This window comes from Hemiscyllium ocellatum, chromosome 31, assembly GCF_020745735.1.
Source record: "Hemiscyllium ocellatum isolate sHemOce1 chromosome 31, sHemOce1.pat.X.cur, whole genome shotgun sequence".
NCBI lineage: Eukaryota > Metazoa > Chordata > Chondrichthyes > Orectolobiformes > Hemiscylliidae > Hemiscyllium > Hemiscyllium ocellatum.
In genome coordinates, this window is record NC_083431.1 from 38,510,393 (window position 1) to 38,526,501 (window position 16,109).

General features: G+C 42.2%; 1 protein-coding gene across 2 annotated transcripts in view; it reads left to right on the forward strand.

The window, feature by feature from the left end:
* limk1a (LIM domain kinase 1a) overlaps nt 1-16,109 on the forward strand; it is a 68,671-nt gene that overhangs the window by 25,473 nt on the left and 27,089 nt on the right. For both annotated transcript variants that reach the window (XM_060847892.1, XM_060847893.1), the window contains 5 exons: nt 265-403; nt 1,154-1,263; nt 2,506-2,712; nt 11,225-11,330; nt 13,976-14,154. In XM_060847892.1, the coding sequence (XP_060703875.1) occupies nt 265-403; nt 1,154-1,263; nt 2,506-2,712; nt 11,225-11,330; nt 13,976-14,154 (741 nt within the window). The remainder of the gene's footprint in view (nt 1-264; nt 404-1,153; nt 1,264-2,505; nt 2,713-11,224; nt 11,331-13,975; nt 14,155-16,109) is intronic.

The window sequence follows — 16,109 nt, forward strand, 5'->3', positions numbered from 1 at the left end:
TGGCTCTGCCTACTAACCTGCAGTCCTTTTGCTAATGTCTTGGGTCTTGTTTATGCCCATTCCATCTGCGGCAGTGTCCTCATCTGCTTAAAATTTGTTCCCATTTTCAAAGAAGAATTCTATTCTCAAAATTTGAAAAGGAGGAATTTGCAGGGATGTGGAGAGAGTGGTGGTGTACAGTACAGATGAGATGGTTGGTAGGCCTTCCCCTCTGCTATAATGACTTTGTGATTATATTCCCTGTTTCTTTTTCCACCTGTATAGATGCTGTGAGTGTAACGTCTCACTCTCTCACTGGTATTATGAGAAGGAAGGCCGGCTGTACTGTAAGAAGGATTACTGGGCCCGATTTGGGGAGCTGTGCCATGGCTGCTGTGAGCGTATCACCAAAGGGTTGATCATGGTAAGTGTTCATGCTGAGACTGAGCAGCACCAATCGGTTGTATGTGTTCTCTTGAAATTGAAAGGCTGTACACATTAACCAATCTGATCCTTTCTGCAATCCTCTTACAAATCAGTCTCCAGATTTCCTAAAATAAGGCGATCTCATATGAATTTAAGGTTTGTGCATTGGCAGATTTAACGGAATTTGTGCAGCCACCTTGGAACTATTCACAAGAACATGAATGTGTACTGCTGTAAGGTTGTAAAGCTGACAGTAATAAGTTTTGTTTTAATGTGGGGTTGGGGTGTGGAGTGCCCAGTGTCTTCACTCGGCAGAAAGTATCTACAACCAGGTCCAGCTAAGTGAGTGAGTGAGCTTGGGACAAAGGATTGTGTGAAATCCTCTTAAAATGTTGAAGAAATTGAATTCCAAGAACACAGGATCAAGGAACCAATTCCTAATAAAAGGAGGATGCCAGGAAAGGTTAGGTTTGAGGAAAAGGTGAAGAGCTGTGTGGAATTCGGCCCAAAGTGGGCGATGAGTGGAAAATGAAAATAAAAAGCTAGTTGAGATCATGGGCCTTTGGGATTGGTAGAATGAACCCAGCGCCTGCAACCTGTTTATAATTGGCAGCTGTGACAGGAAGATGTGTACCTTCTGCCCCATCAGCAACATTAGTGTCATGAGCAGCTCGTCACCCTCGACAGTGCTATATGTCGGCTGCCTGTATCTGTTTCCATTGCATGTCTTTGCTGATTTATCTTCCAGGTGGCTGGAGAACACAAGTACCATCCCGAATGCTTTGTATGCCTGAAGTGTGGTGTATTTATTGGAGATGGAGACACGTATGCATTGGTAGAACGCTCCAAACTCTACTGGTAAGTACAGGATTTGGTGGTCGGACACTTTATACCTGAAACTCTGTCTGTCATGTTTGCTTTTTTTTTGTGATAATGGGGGTTAATGCTTTTGAATTTTATGATTATAAGAAGGTTCCGTTTGATTGTAATAGTTAGAGCAGTATTCTGTTTGACAACAATGAAGCTTTAAAAACCGTCTCCTCTGGATTTTCGTTGTTGGAGGATGGCCACCTGCGCAATACCAGCATTATTAAATAATTGCTGAGGTATTGAACACTTCCCTAATGGGCTAAAACTTGGCACTGTGTGGTTCCTGTATGTACAGAACAACCTCGATTATCTGAACGAGACAGGTATCGTTTTTATGGGACCTTGAGATCTTGTTTGGATAATCTGAAATTTAGATAATTGACGTTCGGATCACCGAGGTTGTTCTGTATACTGGATTGTGTTAGCCATGCCTCTGTATATGTGATTTATTCCAGGCCTTCGATCCATCACCTTTTACAGGTCTTTATTCTATGGTATTGACCATTCTTCAAAATACATGCTTCCTAAACTTGTATTTCCCTCACTGTGATTGAGTTTCAAGGTTTGAAAATTGTTGGGACTCCTCAGCAAGGACAGTGTTCAAGGACACTGCTGGGCTGGGCCTGTTAGTGGGGAAGCATCGGTGTTAGAACTTGGAGCTTCACCGAAGCCATTGTTGTCTTGGGGCTAGAGACACGAAAATTTCAACTTGCAACCCCACGTGGTGTTGTGACCTCCACTTCGGGAAGTCCTGTTCTAAAGATTCACTGTCTTACAGTTTGATTATTTTGAGTGGATTGGTGTGAGAAACAGCTGTGGGATAGTATGTGGTCCTTCGGCCATCATTAACAAGTTCTTTGATTTGATTTAAACAAATAGTTGGAGCTGTGCCAATTTTCTTCATCTTGTCCTCTTGTTAATCAAACACAGAAGACATCATAACTGTTCTGATTCCCTCCTTCCCTAATACTCTTTGCCCAGGGTGCTGAGACCATTGGTTAGCAGTGTGAAGCAATAATGCTAATTTTTAATTTCCCTCCCCCTCTTCCTGACAAGATTGGTGTCTCAGCATAGATCAGGTACTGAACATGAGACTGCTGCAAATTAGACCATTCAATCAAGAAGCTATATTAGCTGTGTTTCAGACACGACTTGTAATGTTTTTCTCTTGGTTTGGTAATTATCGAGATCGCTGTTTTACATTCACCTTGTTGTTCGTCTCTCCTGCAGTGGTTGCTGCTATTACCAGACGGTAGTTACGCCTGTAATTGAACAAATCCTCCCAGACTCTCCCTGCCCTCCGATCCCACACACTGTGACACTGGTTTCAATCCCAGCCTCCACGGAGGGAAAGCGAGGCTTCTCTGTGTCTATCGATCAGCCCTGCAGTCCCAGAAGTTCCTCTTCAGAGTATGTGCACACCGTACGGGTCAAAGAGTAAGTGAAAATTGTCACGATACAATATGATGTGGAGGAGCCATTGTTGGACTGAGGTGGGCAAAGTTGAAAATCTCACAGCACCGGGTTATAGTCCAACAGGTCTCTCACGTGCTCTCTCTCGGTGAATTTATATTTGCACATACGTTCTATTTTAGTTCAAAAAGCACACAACTTGCAGGCAGTCAATCCATATAACATTTTATATGTTCTCACTTTGGAAATAGAACCAGTCTGACTCAAGATTACCATACAGACACACTCTAACCTCACACCTTTAATACATTGCCTGAGCTGAGATGTCTTCCTTTTTAATAATTCCTTAAGTTATCTTGAGGAAAGTGACTTAAAAGTTCTGGGGTTTACATGTTAATAAACTGAAACCAGCAACCCATTCTCAAAGCTGAAAGACTTTACCAGCAATCTAGGTTTGTTCAATATATCATTTCAATTGCATGACACAGTGATCTTTTGCTATACATTCTATGTCTTATGATGCTGCTGCACAGCTACTTGATGAAGGAACAGCTCTCTGAAAGCTAGTGCTTCCAAATAAACCTGTTGGACTATAACCTGGTGCTGTGTGATTTTTAACTCTGATATAACGGTGCTCCGCGGTTAGCACTGCTGCCTCTCAGTGCCAGAGACCTGGGTTCAATTCCCACCTCGGGCAACTATCTGTGTGGAGTTTGCACATTCTCCCCGTGTCTGCGTGGGTTTCCTCCGGTTGCCCTGGTTTCCTCCCTCAGTCCAAAGATGTGCAGGTTAGGTGAATTGGCCATGCCAAATTGCCGGTAGTGTTAGGTGGATTAGTCAGGGTTAAATATAGGGGGTGGGTTTTACCTCGGAGGGTCGGTGTGGACTTGTTGGGCTGAAGTGCCTGTTTCCACACTGTAGGTAATCTAATCTTAAAAGCAAGGCATTTGTCACTGTGTGCCTTGTCATGGATGAGGGTCACCTTGACAGTTCACAGGCATTCTACAGTTATGATATCCCCTCCTCTATTGGAGGTAGAGCGGGTCATTCGGCTTCAGCCTTTTTCCTTGCTGCAAGATGGTGGTTTTATATTGGGATATGGTCCCTGCCCCACTTTAACTGTGTAACTCAGGACCAATGAATGCTAATAGATGTTGGCCCAAGCAGTGAACAGATGATGGTGGCTCAGTGGTTAGCACTGTTGCCTCACAGCGCCAGGGACCCGGATTCACTTCCAGCCTCTGGTGACTGTCTGTCTGTGTGGAATATGCACGTGGGTTTGCTGTGTGGGTTTCCTTCAAGTGCTCTGCTTTCTTCCTGAAGATGTGCAGGTTGGGTGGATTGGCTATGCTACATTGCCTGTAGTGTCTGTGGATGTATAGGCTTGGTAGGTTAGCCGTGGGAAATGCAGGATTATGGAGATGGGGTGAGTCTGCGTGGGATGCTGTTCAAGGGGTTGGTGTGGACTCTGGGCCGAATGACTTGCTTCCACAATTTCGGGATTTAGTGAGGATATTGGTTCATGTAGGGCGTCACTATTGAGCCTAATGCCATCCTTTCTCAATGCCATGCATCCACTACTAGTAGGAGTGGCTGGACAGTGGTCCATCAATGGACCTTAACACATCTCGGCCTTGCTGAGCCAGAGGTGTTGAATGTTGTTGTCCTGCAGTTTCTGATCTATTGTTGGGCTCCAGGCATTGCTTTATTATTGACTGATTTGGAGAGAGCCTGCCTTGAACCTGATATTAGCTGGAACATTTCACTCCTAATGGCTTCATCCAATCGGACTGAGACTCCACTGGTCACTTGTCACTGAGGAACCTTGCATTTGCGAAGTGAATACTAGCCCTACCAGGTCTGAGTAGTTTCAAATACAGAGCAGACAGTGGAGGCGCTACAAGAGTTCAAAGTAGCAGCCTTCTGAGTTATTTGACACGATTAACAGCAACTTCAGATTGTATAAAGTTTTTCTCAAATAAAATGCCATTAATTTTTGTTAGCAAATTGGGAACATATTCAAGTGTTTGTTTTGAATAATGTCAAACGTCTGGACATTGGAGAATGTTTGTTTGGCAGTGTTGCTGGTTCTGGGTGAGGCTGAATGTGGCTGTGGTCTTTTGTCTGGCTACTGTAGGGATTGTTATAATAATGAGATTTCATACACATCCTCAATGGTGTTTGGCACGAGTAAAGGGCAAGTGCAGTCTTTGGAATTTCTGGAGGTGGTGACAGAAATATTCCCCACTAATCTTGTTATTTGTTTACTATGCAAAAGATGTGGATTAGGAGGGTTAGCAATCGAATTGTAATGTTTGTTTCATGCATCCTGATACTTGTTTATCTGTTTTTTTAATTGCTTACTGAGTTTGCAGATTTCCCATAGGGATTAATCATTGGAGGTCTGTGCTCTCAATCCCAGCTGGCAAGGATTTTGATGCAAACTAACATCATTGCTAAAAATCATTGTTTAATATTCCTCATGACTAAGTGACCTAACTACATCTTGAGACTATTGCACAGTTAATTGTTGAAATTTTCTTTAAATGAGCTGCTGATTGAATCCTGTCTCCAGTCAGGTCAGATTTTGCATTCTAAAAATCACTAAAGATTGTCTGAAAGATTAACTAGGAGGGACAAAGTTAGATAGCGAGAGAAAAGCAGTGAAATGTAAAAACAGCGAGAATTTCTGTGGATTTTTTGAGAAGGAAAAGTGTTAACAAAGTGAGTGTTGGTCCTCTCGTGTTGGCAGCTTAGCCACACCGCCACAAGGGCAACTAGGGTCAGGCAAAAAAAAAAATGCAGGCCAGCCTGTGATGCCCATGTTCCTTGAGCAAATTTAGAAAAATGAAAGTAGACAGTGATGGAAAATAAAGAAAAACTGAGGAAACAAATACTGAAATCTGAAACAAAAAAAAAGAAATTGCTGGAAAAACTGAGCAGATCTGGCAGCATCTGCGGAGAGAAAGTAGAGTTAACCCTTCGGGTCCAGTGACCCTTCGAAATGATGGTCCCTCAGAAAAGTGTTGGTATTTATGCAGAAGATGGGGAGGGGGCAGGGGCTAGAGTAAATGTTCAGTGGAGATAGAGCTCAAAGAAATGGCACAGGGAAATGTAAGAGTGTGAATAAAGGTCAGCCTGGGAAAATGATTAGTTGCTAAGGGGGGCCATTAGGAACCAACAATGGGGGTGTGATAGCTGTCCATGTGATAACAAGGCCTGGTGTGTGGAGGTGGGGGATGACATGAGTGAAGTACTCAAGTTCTAAAATTGTTGAACACTATGTCGAGTCCAGAAGGCTGTAGAGTTCCCAAACAGAAAATGTGTTGCTGAGTTTCGCTGGAACACTGCAGCAAGCCTGAGACACAGAAGTTGCACATGGGGACCATCGATGTATTGATGTATCGATGCTGGAAGCTCCGGGTCGTGTTTGTGGACAGAATGTAGCGTTCTCCAAAGCAGTCACCCAGTCTATACTTTGTCTCCCAAATATAGAGGAGACTACATTGTGAGCACTGCTTCACCTGGAAGCTGTGTCTGAGAAGGGAGGAAGTAAATAGGCAGGCGTTACACCTTTTGTGGTTGCAGGGGAAAGTGGGGTGGGGGTGAGAGGTGCAAGTGGACAGCTCATAAAGGAGGAGAGGGGAATATGTCTGCTGGTGGCATCTCACTGGAGATGATATAAATGGTGGCTAATGATCCTTTGGATGTAAATGCTGATGGGCTGGTCGGTGAGGACAAGGGGGACTCCTTGTAAAATAAGCAAAGGACAGTGAATTGAACATGTATTTTGCACTGATCCCCTCTATAGAGGTTACAAGGAACAGTCCAGAATGTGCTGTAAATCAAATGGAGGGGAAGAAATATCAGAAGAAAATCGTTGGAGCTGCAGACAATATTAGACTTCACTGGGCGTCTTTTAGAAGAAGTGGCTACTGAGATATTTGTGGCATTGATTTTTAATTTTTTTAAAGTCTTCTAGATTTGGGGAAGGTTCCAGTTTGAATGTAAATGGTAAATGTAACTCCTGTATCCTAAAAGGGACAGAGAGAGAGAGAGAGAGAGAGAGAGAGCAGGAAACTACAGGCCAGTTCACTCCTCTGTCACAGGGAGAATGTTGGTAGCTATAGTTAAAGGTATTATTGTGGAGCACCTGAAAATATTCAAAGTAAGCAGGCAGATTCAGCACTGTTTGTGAAGGAAAAGTCAGGTTTAACCAATTTATTTGGAATTCTTTTGAGGAAGCTGCATGTGCTATGGATAGGGGAATCTGTGGATGTATTGTACTTGGATTTCCAGAAGGCATTTGATAAGATGTTGCAACAAAGTTATTGTAGGAAAATAAAGCTGCATGATGTAGAAATTTAACATGCTGGTATGGATAGAAAAGCGACTGGCTAATAGGAAACTGAATAGGCATTCATGAAAATGACTCTGACGGGATGGAAGATACAAAGATACATAGGAAAGGAAGTTGTGAGGTAGACAGGTTAAGTGAGTGGACGCAGATCTTTCAAATGGAATATAGTGTGATTAAAATGTGAAACTGTCAATTTTTCTCAGGCAGAATTAAAGAAGTGCATTATCTAAATGGTGAGAGATTTTAGAGCTCTAAAATGCAGAGCAATCTGAGAGTCCAAGTACACGAATCACAAGGTTAGTCTCCAGATACAGCAGTAATTAGAAAAACTAAAATAATGTTATTGCTTATTGTGAGGGGAATAATTGAATGTAAAAGTAGGGAGGTTATGCTTTAGATGGACTGGACACAGTTGAGACTGTGTCTGAAGTACTGTGCAAAATGTTGGTCACCTAATTTAAGGAAGGATAGAAATGCATTTGAGACGTTTCAGGGAAGCGTTACCAGACTAATACCAGAAGGAATTCTTTTTATGAAGAAATGTTGGAGAGGCTAGGCTGTCTGGAGTTTAAAGAGTAAGATTGAAATGTACACGGTTCAGAGGGGCTTTTCACAGCAGATGTTGAAAGAATGTCTCCTCCTGTAGTAGAATCTAGAACTGGAGTCACTGATTTTAAAAATAAAGGATTGCTCATTAATGAGAGAAGGAACTTTTTTATGTCTGGATCGTGAGTCTCTGGAACTCTTCTTCAAACAGTGGAAGTGGAGTCCTTGACCATTTATTAAGGCAGTGGTAAATTGATATCAGAAAATAATCTTCCAGCGTCACAGGCAATCTGATTTAAATAAAAAGTTCTGATGTGAGTAGATCAGTGGAGGTAGGAAATGAGAATAAACAGGAGCGTGTAGTGGTGACACAGTGGCTCAGTAGTTAGCACTGCTACCGCTCAGCGCCAGGGTTCTAGGTTCGATTTCACCCTCGGGTGACTGGCTGTGTGGAGTTTACCTGTTCTCCCCATATCTCTGTTTCATCCCACAGTCCAAAGATTTGTGTGTTAGATGGATTGTCTGTGCTAAATTGTCCAATGTCCAGGGATGTGTAAATGTGGTGGATTAGTTGTGGGAATGCATGATTACAGAGGTGCATTGGGTGAGATGCTTTTCAGAGGGCCAGTGTGGATTAATGGGTTGAATGGACTGCTTCCACACTGTAGGAGTTCTGCAATAGGGAAAGGTAAAGGAACTGCAACAAGGAGCACAAAACCACAGGGCCCTGAAGATGACATAATAGTTGGATAACATTTGTAAAGAAGGCTTTGGGGTGCTTTCCTTCAACGGATATAACAGCTGGGTTGTAATGTTGGAACTGTAAAAGATATTGAGTTCGATCATAGCTGGGGTTTTGTGTCCTGTTCTGGTTACCACATTAAAGGAGGATTACAGAGGATATTCACATAGATGTTTTCAGTGCTGTAAAATTGTAATGATATGGAAAGATTGGATAGGCCATGATGAGGGGCTTGGATAAAATATATAGGGAAGATCTGTCTCCCCGATGGAGAAGTTGATTTCAGGGAGCTTAGATTTCAAGTGATTGCTTGTGTCCCCTCCAACCATTTTACCAGATATCTTCACTGTAGACTTCACTGCCCAGTTTGGTGGTTGAGGCAGAAATCATTCCTCACTTAAAATGAACCTGGATCTGCCTGTGAAGTGCTGAGACCTATGGATCAAATGCTGAAAAGTGGAATTGGAATGAGTGGCCCTGTTTATTCGGAGGCAGATTGTCTGATTGGTCTCTTTATGTGCTGTAACTGTTCTACAGCTCAATGGCAATGAACAGGTATTTGTAATGGTCAGTAGGCTCAACAAAGCCTGCAAGCTTAACTCCTTGAAGTCCCTTGCCTATCTTCTGGTTCCTCTTCACAACACTGCGTTGGACAGTGGGAGTCTTTCTGCAGAAACTACCAAATATCAACTATAGTTACCTAAGCAGGATGGTAGATGCCACTGGAAGTGCAATGGTCAGTGAAGAAGGTTACCTCAGATTACAACGGGATCTTGTTCAGATGGGCCAAAGGGCTGAGGAGTGGCAGATGGAGTTTAATATAGATAAATGTGAGCTGCTGCATTTTGGAAAAGCAAACGGTAAAGCCCTGGAGAGTGTTGCTGAACAGAGAGACCTTGGATTGCAGGTTCATAGCTACTTGAAAGTAGAGTCGCAGGTAGATAGGATAGTGAAGAAGACGTTTGGTATGCTTTCCTTTAATGGTCAGAATATTGAGTACAGGAGTTGGAAGGTCATGTTGCAGCTGTACAGGATATTGGTTAGGTCACTTTTGGAATATTGCATGCAATTCTGGTCTCCTTCCTGTAGGAAGGATGTTGTGAAACTTGAAAGGGTTCAGAAAAAATTTACAACGATGTTGCCAGGGTTGGAGGATTTGAGCTACAGGGAGAGGCTGAACAGGCTGGGGCTGTTTTCCCTGCAAAGTCAGAGGCTGAGGGGTGACCTTTATAGAGGCTTATAAAATCATGAGGGGCATGGATAAGATAAATATGCAAGGTCTTTTCCTTGGGGTGGGGGAGTCCTGAACTAGAGGGCATAAGTTAAATGTTTTCCCCTCTCACCCTAAAAAGGGACCTAAGAGGCAACCTTTTCATGCAGAGGGTTGTGTGTGTATGGAGTGAGCTGCCAGAGGCAGTGGTGGAAGCTGGTACAATTACAGCATTTAAAAGGCACCTGGATGGGTATATGAGTAGGAATGGTATAGAGGGATAGGGGCAAGTGGTGGCAGATTGGACTAGATTAGGTTGGGATATCTGGTCGGCATGGATGAGTTGGGCCGAAGGATCTGTTTCCGTGCTGTACATGTGTATGACTCTATAATGAATGAAGTTGGTGGGAGGGGCTAATTTGAATGGAGGGTGAATATGCAAGATTAGGGAATAGAAAATGCCAATTTTATCGGAAGCGGGTGGGAGAATTACTTCAGGTGTACAGAATGGAGATGTTAGGATGATTTTTCCCTGTTTGAGGGGACAGGAGGGGGGAAACGATGGCTGAGAGATTTGTCAGAGGTGTTAAATTGTGTGTCTGTGTGTGTGTGTGTCGGGAGAGGTTGTTCATGTCTGGAGAGAGTATCTAGTTTTAAATATGTTTCCACTGATGGAAAGATAGAACAAGAGAGCATAAATTTAAGGTAATTAGCAAAAGAAGCAAGGAAATAGATGAAGAGTAGCCTTTCACACTGAATGGTTAAGGTCTGGAGTGCAATGGAGCCAGGTATATTTGAGGCATCCAGGAGGGAATTTGACTGTTACATGAAGAGGAAAAATGTGCGGAGTTATTGGGGAAAAAAACAACAAAATGGCACTAGATAAATTGCTCATTTTAGACAGTCAGTACAGAGTATGACAGATCAAATGGTCTGCTGTACTGCAACAAAATCTGCAGAGTATTCCCTTAATTTTATTGTGCATCAGCTGCCAAATTTTTTTTCTTTTGCATGTTCCCGTGAATATCTTTCACAGCTGTGCACACAGTAGTTAAATACATAGGCGTATGTGTTTTGCAGCTGTGCACCTTAGCAGGAATGTTGGTCAATAACTATATTTAATGGCTGGGAATACCGAGGCAGTGTGTGATCCACTGAGTTAACTTGATATTGGAATCCATCAGCATGCTAAATTTCTTACATAATTGTCTACCTGGATTGATTCCTTTTTATTTTCAAAATGTGGTTTATATTTAGTTGCTAGACATTTTGTGGTGAATGCCAGAACATTGGAGATGGTGTTTTTAACTGAACATTTATGATTAATCATCTTAAGACTCCTGATGTCTTGTCTCTGGTTCCTTTTTTCTTCAGGGGGCATTAACAGTCTTTAGATGGTGCGTATTCCCCATATTATACAGCATTTGTCTATCTTGTCCGTATAGATTTACTTTGCTGCTTATTGTGTCTTGTGCACACAAGGCTGGCTGGTAAAATTGTTAGTCAATTGGAATATGTTTTTGAAGATTTGCCCCTCCCATTCTGAGATTAATTGAGTCAACTTCATGAGCCATCAATATAATCAATTCTTGAGGAGCTTGTGAAAAATCTCTAGTGGTTATAGTTGCAGGTTTCATCCTATAAGGAACTTATTTCTATGATATCGTTTTTGTTGCAGAGTTGATGCTGGCTGCATCAGTCCAGACGTGAAAAACTCCATTCACGTTGGTGATAGGATCCTGGAAATCAATGGAACACCAATCAGGAACGTGCCTCTGGATGAGGTAAGCTGAGAATCAAATTACTGCAAGTTTGATCTGTATTATTTTAATATGCGTGTATCAGACTGAATGATTGATTGAGTCTCTTAAATGTAACTGTCTAAAGTTGAGAGAGGTCAAAGCCAAAACTGTGTATGGGAGACTGGGTAAACCAGCTTCAGGAGGAGGCAATGGCTGACTGGTATTATCACTACACTGTTAATCCAGAGGCCCAGGTAACATTCTGGGCACCTGGGTTAAAATTCTGCCATGGCAGATAGTGGAATTTGAATTCAGTTTTTTAAAATCTGGAATTAAGAGTCTGATGATGACCATGAGTCCATTGCTGATTCTTGGAAAAAGCTATCTGGTTCACTATTGTGAAGGAAACTGTCCTTTACCTGGTCTGGCCTACATTTGATTCCAAACCCATAACAATGTGGTTGACTCTGAACTGCCCTCGAGGTAATTCAACCTTCCTTGTTTTTGAATTTTTTAAAAACCATGGTGGTGGGGATGTCAGCTGTCCACTGTAAGTAGAATGGTCATAATTGGTGAAAAGCTTATCCTCCGATTACTGACTGACTCCTGGCCATTTTGCAGCTGTATAGGAAGTTGGTTAGTTGACTTTTGGAGTATTGTGTGAAATTCTGTTCCTCCTCCTACTGAAAGATGTTGTGAAACTTGAAAGGGTTCAAAAAAGATGTTCAAGGATATTGCCACAGTTGGAGCATTTGAGCTATAGGGAGAGGTTAAATAGGCTTGGGCTGTTTCCCCTGGAAAGTCCGAGGCTGAGGGGTGACCTTTATAAATGTTTATAAAATCATGACAGGCGTGGTTAGGGTACATAGGCAAAGTATTTTCCTTGGGGTGGGGGAGTCCAGAACTATAGGGCATAAGTTTAGGGTGAGAGGGGAAACATTTGAGACCGAAAAAGGCGACTTCTTCAGACCAAGTGGTGCGTGCATGGAATGAACTGCCAGAGGAAATGGTAGAAGTTGGTACAATTACAACATTTAAAAGGCATCTGGATGGGTAAATAAATAGGAAGGGTTTAGGAGGATTTGGGCCAAGTGCTGGCAAATGGGACTAGATTAGTTTAGGAGATCTGGTTAGCATGGACGAAGGGTCTGTTTCTGTGCTGTACATCTGACTCTGCAACTCCGCATAAGCAATGAAAAAGCAACCAGTAGCAAACATAGGAGAGAAACTGCCTGAGATTGGGGGTGCAGCAAGCAGTGTGGAAAGCAAGTGCTGATAGTTAGGGAGCCACCAGGAGAAATGGAGCATCTTTTGGCTGGGGATTTCATTGTGAATGTAGAGCAGGCCCTTTGACCCTCATCAAGCTTGCCCCACCGATCATCATTGATCTCCTGCCTACTCCTGATTTTAAACTCCCTTATTGGTTAAGTATCTGCCTACCTCTGCCTTTAATGTTGAGTGAGCCCCCCACCCCCACCCCCACCCCCACCCCCACCCCAGCAGGGCTTTCACCATTGGCTATGGTTTATCCCTGACTGGTGTCAGGGGGATGTGAAGGAGGAGGAAATTGCAATGCACAGGAGAGCTTTAAACCTGAAAACAAAGAAATATTCAGTTAATTGGAAGCCAGAAACATCGCCGAGGTAACTAATTCCTTGCAAATGAATGTGGATTACTTTGGTCATGTGGATAAATCCAAGAATTACTGTATGGGGAAACATGTAGTGGATGTTAATGTAATGAAGATTGTCAGTTGTTGAATCTAAATCAGAGATGAATTGGGGGAAAAAAAGATAGTAAGTGCCTTGTTAAAATGTTCTAGTTCAGAGGATATGCAGTGGAAACATCTAGCTGTGACTCACCCGTCTGTGAACCTCCTGCTTAAGTTGATGGGTTTTTTTTATGCAGAGGAGTGCCAGTTATTTTTGGCAGGGGGAGCAGATCTTTTGCTAATTTGTGCTTGTTTTCTTCTGCCACTTTAAATACTGCTGAGTCCAAAAAAGAAGCTTTCTGTTTTATTTTGTGGCTTTAATAGAGGATCAATAATTTTGAGGTTTTAATGCATTATAATTTGCTTTTGAGCTTAAATACAAAGGGTTGCCATGTGACTGTATCACTTAATGCATAAATTACTAAGAATGAGAAAGGAACTCCTGAGATTTGCTGGGGGCAGAGGGGGTTCAAAGGCAGAATCATACCTTGGCCCCTAAAGTTGGCATTTCCCATTGGCAACTGGGTGTGTTGGAGAGAATGGACAATATGAGCTCTGTATTGATTCAGATGAGATGCTAACCATTTAGGTAGACTTCCACTGGAAGTAATGAAGTTGGAGAGAGAGGTTCTCTTCTTCCTATTGGAAGGAGAAATGCATAACACCAACCATATGGAGGTACAGTGGAATAGGAAGAAGCTGGAGACCATGGCCGTATAATAAGGGGGTGTTTGGGAGGAATCACTGGATAAAATGGACTAAACCTGTCCTACATAGTTGGGAAAGCTGTGTAGTAGACAACAGCAAATGTGTGGAGTGAACAACTATATGTACAACAGCGAGGGGAGTACTACGGGCAAATATGGCTGGAGAACAAGGTGATCTGTTATAAAATGGTCCTGATGGTTTTTCCTTGAGCATACCTCATTGTGTAAGAGTTAATATATTTGGATTGTGTGATGTTTGACTTTTGCAGATTGACCTCCTGATTCAAGAAACCAGTCGCTTGCTCCAGTTAACTATTGAACATGATCCACATGACACTCTACTGGAGGACCAAGCAGAGACCAGCAGCCCGATGTCCGATATTTACAGCCCACGGAAGTTAAGTGCCCCTAATGGAGAAGGTAGTGCGGTCAAAAAACGCCCTATCATGTAAGGACAGTTATAGTTTGTACTGAATATTCCCTTGATCTGCTGTTTCTTAACATGCACCATCCTATAAGATGACCTTTAAAACCGCAGCAAAACATATGACTGTAGGAGATGATTTGGCCCATCACTCTGCTCACTCATTGAAAGATGCATATATATTTAAGAATTCACTCTTCCCTATTGACATTGATCGACTCAGTCCTTCATTCAATTAGATTCTCAATCTTGGCAGTGAGGAAGCATCAAGCAGAAAATGGAAACCTCCTCCAGAAGATTAGTTCAGAAGTCACATGATACTAGGTTAGAGTCTAATAGCTCACTTCACCTGACAATGGAGCACGCTTCGAAAGCTTGTGATTTCAAATAAACTTGGTGTCTTGTGTCTTGTGACTTCTGACTTGGTCCACCCCAGCCCGACACTGACACCTCCACATCCAGAAGATTGAAGGAACGTTATTCATTTGTTTGCCATCATAAAAGAGTATCCTTCTTCTTTCATGGTTGTTTAGAGTGGAATCAGCACAAGACCAGACTGAAGCTGTTTGTTTTATTCTGAGGAGTTGTGTTGATTTGGCATTTGAATCATCCTTTACCATTGAATGAACTGAAAGGAGATGAACATCAGCTGAGAACATGAATGTCCTGTTGTTTTCTCAGCTCTACTAAGTAGAGTTTATTGTGTAAATCAAAATCCTTTTTTATTAAAAAATTACAAACTATTTAAAACATCCCTAACATGATGCTGGGTGTTCTCAACTTTATTGGGACAAAAGTGCAGACTTCCTTAGGAACGAATTGGGGAATATTTATTTTGAATGAGAATTTTGATGGAGTCTCCAGCTCTGGTAGTTTGGATGGATATTAAAAATCCAATGGAAATCTCTATAAAGAAGCTGGGAATTTACGTAGAAACAGAGAAAGCAACAGCACAGGAAGAGCTGTCCAGACTAATCCCATTTCTCAGTCCTTGGTCTGGAGTCCTGTAAGTTATGGGACCTCGGGGTTTCTGCCTCTGCTTCTGTTACCTTTTGCTTTGCAGGCAGTGAGTTCCAGTCTCCTATCACAGTCAGTCACAAAAAAACAATCTCCTGGACTCCTTTCCTATTCTTTCTACCAATTACTTTAAAACCATGCTCCCCCGGAATTATCATCACTGTTTACTAGTCCCTCATCGTTTTAAGGCTCTTAATTAAATGCCTCCACTGTTGCAAAGCAAAAAGCCAGCTTGTCCATTTTTTTTCTCATTCTCTACATTCCTTGTGGTATCTTTAAATCCTCTCAATCCTCTTGCATATGGTCGTATCCTTTCTGTAATTTAGTCATAGTACTCAGGCTGTGGACTGTTTAATATATGTACAGTATAATAAACATCCTCTTGCCTTTTATTAGTGGAAGCATAAAATGTATGCTAAATGCTTTCCTAACTGCCTTGGACCTGTCTGCCCACCCTTGGGGATCCATGGATTTGCACTTCAAAATCAACTGTGTACCTCGCTACATCTCAATCTCACCAATTTTATTATCACATTTTGATTTTCTCCTAATGCATTTCTTAGTGCTCCTCCGTTTTGAATTCCATTTGTGCCTTTCTAAATTACCATTTCTATTCTCCCTCAGAGATGTTGCTCGACACTTTGGGAGGGTTCCTGGTGTAGGGGAATAGAATAGTGGAATTTTCAAATTCGGGGCAGTTCTCTTGCACTCCACAGGGTCCCTATGCACAGCTCCCATCTCCACTGCAGAAATGATTAACTATCTGGCCATCGGAAACTCCAGGTCAATATTTCTTTTTCTATTGAAATATTGGATGGAATAAACATACTCAATGACTATTGTCTTTTAAGATACTTGCAAAGTGCTCCTTGCCTCTGAGTAGATTGCCATTTTGATCTCTAGTAGGCACCAATTCTTCCTTTTTAGTTATTCTCTCGATCCTTCTGCCCTTTAATACTTTT